The 9512-nt window shown below is 31.0% G+C and overlaps 1 protein-coding gene across 2 annotated transcripts; it reads right to left on the bottom strand.

The window, feature by feature from the left end:
• LOC137823356 (AT-hook motif nuclear-localized protein 9-like) lies at window positions 1-6331 on the bottom strand. Of its 2 annotated transcripts, none has more exons than XM_068628457.1 (6): window positions 5798-6331; window positions 4450-4952; window positions 3086-3153; window positions 2396-2527; window positions 957-1118; window positions 1-557 (listed from the first exon to the last, which is right to left on the bottom strand). In XM_068628457.1, the coding sequence occupies exons 2-6, from the start codon at window positions 4868-4870 to the stop codon at window positions 315-317; spliced, it is 1026 nt and encodes a 341-aa protein (XP_068484558.1). In that variant the 5' UTR covers window positions 4871-4952; window positions 5798-6331; the 3' UTR covers window positions 1-314. The 2 variants fall into 2 exon arrangements, with proteins under 2 accessions (XP_068484558.1, XP_068484559.1); XM_068628458.1 differs by lacking the exon at window positions 5798-6331 and adding an exon at window positions 5681-5768.
• Window positions 6332-9512: the final 3181 nt, after the last annotated feature.

Genomic DNA, 9512 nt, shown 5'->3' with positions numbered 1-9512 from the left:
TTAACCACATAAAACATCTACCCCAATGTGAATTATTTCTCCAAATAGGACATAAATTGTATCATTACCAATCAAGAAGAAGAACATACAATCTTGAAATTAAAATTCCTCACAGCTACAAAAATATGAGTACAACCCCAAGTGAATAATCATGGGTGTAGGGATAGGTGAGATTTATCAATTGCAAAAGTCAGCTGGCTCTACTCTGTTGTTGGTACTTCCCATTCTGTCATTACTACTACAACAAAATTAGATGAGTGACCATGAATCTGAAATATATATACACAGCACTAGTGTGTATTGATAATCAACTGTCACCCACGCATCAAATCAATGTCCACATGGGAATTACGCATGTCCAACGGTCGCGATTGTGACCACGGACTTAAAGATGAAGGGGTTGGAGAAAGGTTTTGATTTGGTGAGATGCTGTTCAGTGCCACTGGATTATGAACTCCCTGATGGTCTGACTCCACAGCAACTTCTGCACCTTCCGAGCTTTCCTTCTTCTTGTTCTTTGTCTTTGATCCACCCCATTGAAAACTCCCAACTACAACCTATAGCCAACACTAATTCAGTCTAGCCATCCGAAAGAAAACTGGGGTCATAGAATCAGTTCCAAGATGATTCTGATCTGAAATCTACCTTATATGTTTGTTTGCAATTAAAAACAAAAACTCTTTTCAAGAAACAGCTGATTTTATGAGAAGCTATTCAGAATAGCTTTTGGTAAGTTTGAAATCTTGAAACAAACACATGAAAAACTTTCAAAAGGTAATTATCTTTTAAGAAGTGATTTCTTTTACGAAACAAAACAAAAAAAACTGTTGCAAATGGGTCCATAACTTTCAGATTGAGTAGCAGGAAAGATTTTACTTTTAACATGTGGGAATCAGAGAAATGAATTCAAGATATTATCTTTGTAAGATTTGATGGCAGCACTAAGATGGTGTTACCTGAACAGGACTTGACGCAATGAGAACTCCACCAACTCCTCCACCAATGACACGACCATCAGGACTAGCAAGGGACACACTCAGTCCACCAGTTCGATTGCGTGAGCCACCACTATCAGTGACCAAGTACGACCCTGACAGGCACACTATCTCGAACCGCCCCTATCAAATCAGAAGTCCACCAGCAATCAAATATACATATGGAGATAAACATTCTCATAGTAGAGATGACTGTGTAAAGATACAAATATAAAGATACTCATTAATACAAAGGTTTGAATCTATGATTTTCACTGGGATGGCTAACAACTACAGATACTTCTCAATCAAAATTTGAGTATATAGGTAGGATAGTCAAAAATGGTTGGTATCTCTGGTAACATTTAATTAAAAATAACATTTTAAGAAAATAGTAATTACTTGGTATCTCTCTTTTCCCATATAAAGAGACACATATATGTTCATTCTCTCCATTAGTTAAAGCCATTTTCTCTTTCCTTACATGCAGTGGGGTTTTTTTTTTCAATCTTTTCCTCTGTTGGGTAAAAAGCTTGCATCTTGCTCATTAAGATTAAAAATGAAAAATTAAATGGAAATGATTACCATAATTGCATTTTAAAATGTTTGACAGATAAATGTTAAAAAAATTATAATAATTTCAATCGTATTTTTATAGACTTAAAAAGTTCCATCTTAAAGTTTGCTTTATGCATAAATAAATCTTAGGTCGACCCTGTTTGAAGCCTGCATTTTCTCCCTTGGAATTAAGTACCCACCAACCAAAAATGGCATGGTAACTCAAGGTCAAAAGATTCTTTTGTTTCAATAGTCCGAGAGACTGAAGTTTGTTGGTACCACTAAGCCATTTTGTATACATGCATGAATGAACATACATTCTAATGTATTTATTTATGAATTATTTGTCCAACAAATATCATGCTTCAAGTTTAAAAAATCTGTTACAGTCAGTTTTTTCTTTGCATGCACGAAAAGTGTTCTTAAGGCTTTCTTCTAACATTACAAACGCAAATTTTTAATCAATCAATCATAGTATTTCCATATAAAGGATTGCCATTTAATTACGTGAAGTGTGATGCATGGCCGCATGCATAAATGTATTAACGTGCCTTTATGTGATCACAGTTCCATATGAACCTATAAGAGTGTGCAGAAGACAGTTGCAAAAATAGATTATTTTAGTAACCAATCATATGTTCAACCGATTATAACAATAGTTTTAGTTGGTAAGTTTACTAAAAAGAATAGTTTATATAATTAATTTCTTTTGAATACATTTAGAAAATCAGCTTTCTAGATAAGAAAAAATATGTATGAAGTTTACTATTCTTAAGTAACTTTTGACCATAAATATGTATATTCCAAACATGCTCTATCTGTATCTTCTTCAACAAATACATAATACTGAGAAAGTGCCAAACCTCGTATGTGACAGTGCCGCCTGAAGTTGATGGCTGCCGAAGTGTGACAGTTGAGACAGCGCCATTGGCTGACAAAATACATACAGCTCTAGGTCCCTGCTGAGAAAATGCCATGATTTTTGTTGCAATGTCCTACAGGGGAAATTTTTTTGAAGATTAATTTATTAATATTTATATAAATACAAGAAGATATGGCACAAATTCAACCGACATGGTTTTGGCATTACTAAGTCTACTTTTCCTTTTAAGAGAAAAATAGTACAAACATGAATGGCTGTTTAGTATTTATTTACCATTTAAGTTATCATTATTTCGAGAGACAGTGTCACTTTCTTGGGCCAAAGATACCAAAACTTGGTTGCATAAATAATTAAACACGTGCATAAATAGTTTCACGTAAATCATAGAACAAAAATACTGACAGAAATCACAGAGTAATGTTAGTCTAAATGCAAAAAAAATAAAATATATTACGAACCATATAGTTTTATGAATCTTATTATCTCACTAATATAGGCATTAATACTTGACAAATAATAATTAGTATAAATAGGTTTATTAGGCCAGTGATCACCGCATTCAGAGTCACATTTCTCCCTTCTCTCTTTTTCATCTACTTTCCCTCTAACATACACCACCAAAACAGAGAGATTTATTTTTGATTTAAATTCATAAAAAAAATTCACATACTTCTCCACTTGCAATGTTGATGATATGAGGAGTGAATCCCATCCCAGCAGAACCAGACATCAATTCACCTGGCAACAATAACCGCTCAAAACATCAAAAACAAAAGTATATAAATCAATAATCTAGGGTGAATCAGTCTTTACAGACAAATCTAAGGTGGGGGTTGCATAAGACACTCACAAGATTAGAGGGTGCAAATGGAGAACAAAGCAAACTTATGAACCGTTATTCTAACTAAATGTAAGTGTCACCAAATATTATTAAATTCTAAATCAGCTTTAATTTCAGAATACATTAGGGAACCCACCCAGTAGCCCACAAGTGGGAATTAGGCCTACAAAAAAAAAGCTGTAATCTTCATCAAAAGAAATACAATCTATATAAGGAATATGAGGCGTACAAAGACCTCAAGAATCCAACTGCAGAAGGAGATAGAAAACCAATGGCCTTTTATTTTGAGAAAATATTTTCTGTTTTCATTTCTTGTTTTCAATTTTAATTACAAAAATGTCACATTGTTTCCATTTCATTTTCTGTTTTCAAATTTTGTATAAGAAATAGTAAAAACAACTTCAATTGTTTTCACTGTTTTCTGTGCAAACCTTTGAAAACATAGAAAAATACTGTCAAATTTTTGCAAATAAAATTAAAATTAAAAAATGAGAACAGAAACATTTTTTATTTGACGTGCATATTAGCCCCCCCTAGAAATCTTCTCATTATAAGCTACAGTTCTATGAGCTTGTATTGTGTCCCATGCTCAACCTCTTATACTGTAATTATTGTAACATACAGTTCAGATAATTTATCTCACATGCAACCAATCATGTGTGTGTACTTGGTTACAAACTTTTAATTTGTGAATGTTGTAAATTTATTCTTTAAATAGCTTAGTTATTACAATCTGAGGCAGTGATTAAGGCTACAGTGTATTATTTGGAATGATTACTTGTGTGAAAATGATAATTTTTAACCTGGAAAAAATAATTAATTCTCCAGCATAAGCAAAATAAAACACACATTTGTTTTCTATAACAATTCTACAAAAATAGTGGAAAGAAATTAAAAGAAGATGCATCTCTCTTGAGAACCCAAATTAAAAACAAGGAAATTAATAATATATAGAAAACTATGTTGGGATGTAAAGCCATTCTGCCATTGTTCATTCAGGTAATCATGATGATAATAGCATGTCAACATATAAAATCAATAAACAAATATTCAGCTAAAAACAGCTTTCGACCAAATAACACTTGGAGAAGGATTTGCAAAATTCCGAACTCATCAACCTTTCAGCTTCTTCAATAAGTATCATCAGTAACAAAAGGAAAAACTAAAAGAGTTGCATTGCAAAAGAGATTTACCAAGAGAAGCCAACTGCTGTTTTTTCCCAGTCCCGGGTGGTCGCCCTCTGCCACGTTTCTGGCTCTGTGTCAAGGATCCAGGATGACCAGATGATGTTGGAGTTGGAGTCAATGCCAATGACACAGTTCCATCAGTGCCATATTTCCTAGGCCTTCCCCTCTTCCTTTTAACAGGTTCCCCTGGAGGTACCCCAGGAGGAGCTCCCATATTGACACCATGAGCCGAAATTGAAGAAGACTCCAATGGCAATGTGGATCCAATGGAACCACTACCAATGCTGGATTGAAATGGTAGATTCGGATTAGAGAGTGGTCGAATGTTAGGTGACATATGTAACTCAGGTTGTGCTCCAGATCCAGGAATTCCTCTTTGCTGCATATAGTAAGACCCGGATAACGCCATTTGGTCCCCACGATCCATGCATTTACTTCAATTGCCTTCAGAATCTTTCACAAGAAACTTTCACCCCAATATTCAATACACCGAAAATTATCACCTAGCTCTGTTCCAAAATAGAGTGTAGCGACAAATTTTGGAGGAAAAAAACACCATCACATCAGAATACCATAAAAAGAATGAAATCCAATTAGCAATGACCAACAAGAGTGTCAAAAAACTTCTTAAATTACATTAGCCGTAAGTAACTGTAGCTTGAGAAGAACAAAAATAAGTCCTCAATATCAAAATAGTTAAGTTTCCAACAAATAACATTTCTCATTGATGGCATCATTCTATAAAATACATAAATGCATCCACACATGTACAAGACAAAGCATAAAGTAGAAGATAGATCAGATGAAAAGATGGAAAGCCAAGAAGGCATCAACACAAACGAGAACTACTCTCTAACAGCAGTATGGACTTGTCTAAGAGAAGACAAAAATAAAAATAAAAGAAGCTATTTACAGCTTACCAAACTACGAGAAACAACAAAAAAGACTTCATGTTCAAGATACAGGACCAGAAGAACATGAAAAAGGATCCACTCCAACCAACACCCATCATAAATCTTTAAAACCAAGCAATTAAAGTGCCAACACCCAGGAAAAACAAGTGAAAAAAAAAACAAAATGAAAGAATTACTCTAAGGTAAATGCAATAAAAAAGCTTCCAAACCCAGTTTGGAAAGAGGGCAGAAAATGCAATATCACACCAAAGGGAGCGCAAAGTCACAGTAAAAACGAGTAAATTATCAACCACAACGATTTTGCTAAGGAAAAAATTACAAACTTCGGAAAATTGAGTCTATAAGTAGGACAGATTCAACCCCTGGAAACACAAGAGCGAGAATGTAACATGGGTTTCAACGTGCAGATACAAATAAAAGGGAAAAGGAATCATACTAACGTTTTAAGAACAGGATCAAAAAGCTGTGGTGCACATTCACAGTTCCACCTGTGAAGAAATGGAAGCTAGTGATTGAATCAAAAGAAAAAAGTTGTACAGTTTTTTCCTTTCTCTTTCTCTCGGGAAAATGAAGAGTGTGGTGGCAGAGTTACACAGAGAAAAAGAGGTGAGAGAACCACGGTGTCAGTGCAAAGAAGCAAAATACTTATCAACAATGAAAAAAAAAAAAAAAGCTTAAAACAAATAAAAAAAAATCATGAAAATTGGAAGAAAAAAGAGACTAAGTTTCTCTCTCTCTCTAACTCTTCTGCAGTGTCTCAGCTGCAAAAGTCCTTATCTGTTTGCATATTTTTCTAGGGCTACCCTCTCTTTCTCTCTCTAAAAAAGTTTCTTTGTTTTTTCACTTTCTCTCTCCTGTTTGAGTTGTGATATGATGATGACGATGCTGTGTGGGAGTGATGGTTCTGAGATTTAAGAGAGGGGTTGGGAAGAAAACAAAGTTCAGCAGAAAAAGCAGTTCGTGTTTTGGATAACAATGAAATATTTTATTTATTTTAAATTAATAAAACAGTTTATTTATTTATTTATTTATTAATTTATTTATTTGAAGAATAAAAATAAAAAATAGTGAAGATTTGAGATTTAAATAGGGACAGTGGTGGGGAAGTTTGGGTCCATAGGGATTGTGAAGAGAAAAGAGTGTCTATCTCTATCCACGCGCCCAGCTTATAATCTGCTGCATCACTCCCACTCAGATCCTCCTGTTCCCCAATGCCTTCACCCAACATCATGCAAAATATCTATCCAACTTTTCAGAATCTATATTCTTTCTCTGCATTTTTCAATACTTATATTAATTCGGTTTTTATTTTTTATTTTTTATTTTTAAATTCATCTCTAAAAATAGTTTAGCATTACTTACTATTATTATTTTTTTATCAGTTTGATGAGTAATAATGACATCTAGACAAATATAAAGAAAAACAGAAAAAAAATATTAAATATTGATGTATAATTAAAATTTATTTATTATTATATGATAAATAATAAAGAAGGTAATGCAGTCTTTGAAATATATTTTAATTTTTGAGATCTTACTTTTTTGAATAATTATTATCTTCTAATTTTATATAGTTGTTGGTAGTTTTAACTAATGACAGAATGCTTTGAAGATAATATATTAAAAAGTGTGTTACTAGTGAACTGAACTGTACTGAGAGACTTTACTTGGTATAAATTTATGTGTTTAAAATTAAGAAGGTGTGAAATTAATTATTTAGTCTAAAAATTAATTAGATATTTATATAGTTATCTAAATATAAAGTCTTTTATGTGGAAAAAAAAACAGTAATAATTGGAAGTAACTGCGAAAGAAAAAATTGTATATATGCATTCATTTTTTATTATTGTTATAGATAACAGATGTCTTAAGTTTTAAAGGCATCACTTATTTCTTTATGTTTTTGATAAATTATGTTTTGTTTATATTTTTATAATAGACATTCAATAAATAAGTCTATATTTGAATTAATGAGACGTATTATAAGTATAAGATTTGTAAATAAAGAATAAAAAAAAAAAATGTCTTAGTATTGAAAGAAGAGAAGAGATAGAGCGCGTGAGAGTTTGAAGGGGTTGTTTGGGCGAGAAGCAGAAGGAAGGAACATGGGTGAGACTTTGTGTGTGTTGCATGTGAGGCTCTCTTCTTTCTTTTCCTTTCCATATTATGGCAATGGCCCCATCAACCCTAAAATATCTGTCTAAAGGAACCATAACTCTTCACCCACCTCTCCCAAACGCTCCCTCCATCACACAAACTCTTCCACAAAGAATCTCTCTTCATATCATCTCATCTCTTCTCCACTCAACCCTATGCATGCACTTTCTCTCATCTTCATCTTACTCTACCCTAATACCTACTTTTTCATTTTTTTAAATTATATCAAATCATTATACACCATCAACTCTTTTTTAAATCAAATACATTTTTCTATCACTAATATATAAAAAAATCCTCAACACAAAATATATTTAAAAATTAAAAAAATTGGTGTTTTTTAATGTTTTGAAAGCATTGTGCATATTGTATAAAATTACATCTCATATTTATTCTTGTAAAAATTACGTAATATACTACATTTCATATTGGTTTTATAAGAATCGATATAATATGTAAGTATGTTGTTATATAATAATCAATCTAAAATAAATTATGTATATAATATAATATGTAGTATGTTATTATATAATAATCAATCTAAATAATGTTGGTTCTTATGTAGTTCTAGCTTTTCCTTTTTACTTTTTCAGTATCTCAAATTTTTCTTGTAATAATTATTATAGATTTCACATTTTTAAAAAAATAAGATTAATTTATAATATATAAATATTATTTTATAGATAAATTTTATAAGATTGAATTGAAATTAAACTTAATAGTAATTTTTTTTTAATTTTTTGTTATTCCACTTGTGCAATACTATAATATTTCTATAAATTTAAGATGTTCTTACTAGGAAATAATAACTCGTTTATGTAAGATTGGATTACTAATTAATAAAATATATCGTTTTTAATCAATATAAGACGTGTATATACGTAGTATAACAAGTAGTATAACAATGTATTTTATAGTTTAAAATACGAATCATTGTTACAAAATATAACAAATAAATTTAAGTATAATTTCATAATGGTTAATTATATAATTCTTTTCTGAAAAATATTTAATTTATTTACCGTTTTCTTTAGACATTGTATATGGTATAGATCTTATTTCTTAAAACATTATCGTGGTTTATTCTAGCAGTGTTTTTTCCTTCTATTAAGAACTTTGCCTAGTTTGTTGAATCAGAAACTAATCATTTTCATTAACTATCAATGTTTATTTAACGGTTTTTCCTCCTTAAATAAATAGATGATTTTGTATAATATGTGAAGGCAAATGCAGTCACTCCATTAAGTAGAATTTGATATAAAATTATTTAATTTAACTTTAAATATAAAAAATATTGACATTAATTATTTGAAACTAAAATTTTGTCACTTACGACAGGGTTAGTGGTTGGGTTGAAGGAGACTGTGATATGTTACTATCGTTCAAGAACTCAAAAAGTAAAATCATACAAGAGATATTATATACTATAAGATTGGACCATAATTTGGTCTCATTGTATATACCTTTTCTGAGTTCAATTAAATGAAAATATAAATAATAACAAGATCTCAATCACTACTATAAAGTGAAGATATAATTAAAAAAAATTATTGATTTGACCCACGTGGATCATATTCCTGGCTCATCCAAATATGGAATTACTCGAATTCTCAGTTTATGAATATAATAATTTCCAAACTTCGAAAGACATCTTTAATGTTTTTTTTATATTGCATTCAATAACTTAACTTGTCCACGAGCAAATCTAAGGTTGTCTTTATTAGTACTTTTGAATTCTTTTCTCTTTTCTCTTTTTTTACTATTGTGGCAAATATATGAAGTCGTTGTCCATGTTTATAGTATAGTTTCAAGATATATAATATATTTTAGGATATAGTTCTAATTATCCGTTTATAATATAATAACATTACAACTTCCAAACACATTTTTTTATGTGTTTACATGGTATTGGAAGAACTTGTCCCTGACCAAATCCAATGTTGTCCTTATTAATTTTTTTTATCACTCCTTTTGGCAAATGACAAGGTTTTTGTTTTA

This window comes from Phaseolus vulgaris, chromosome 8 (assembly GCF_000499845.2).
Source record: "Phaseolus vulgaris cultivar G19833 chromosome 8, P. vulgaris v2.0, whole genome shotgun sequence".
In the NCBI taxonomy this organism is placed as follows: domain Eukaryota; kingdom Viridiplantae; phylum Streptophyta; class Magnoliopsida; order Fabales; family Fabaceae; genus Phaseolus; species Phaseolus vulgaris.
This window is presented reverse-complemented; position numbering and strand designations above follow the sequence as displayed.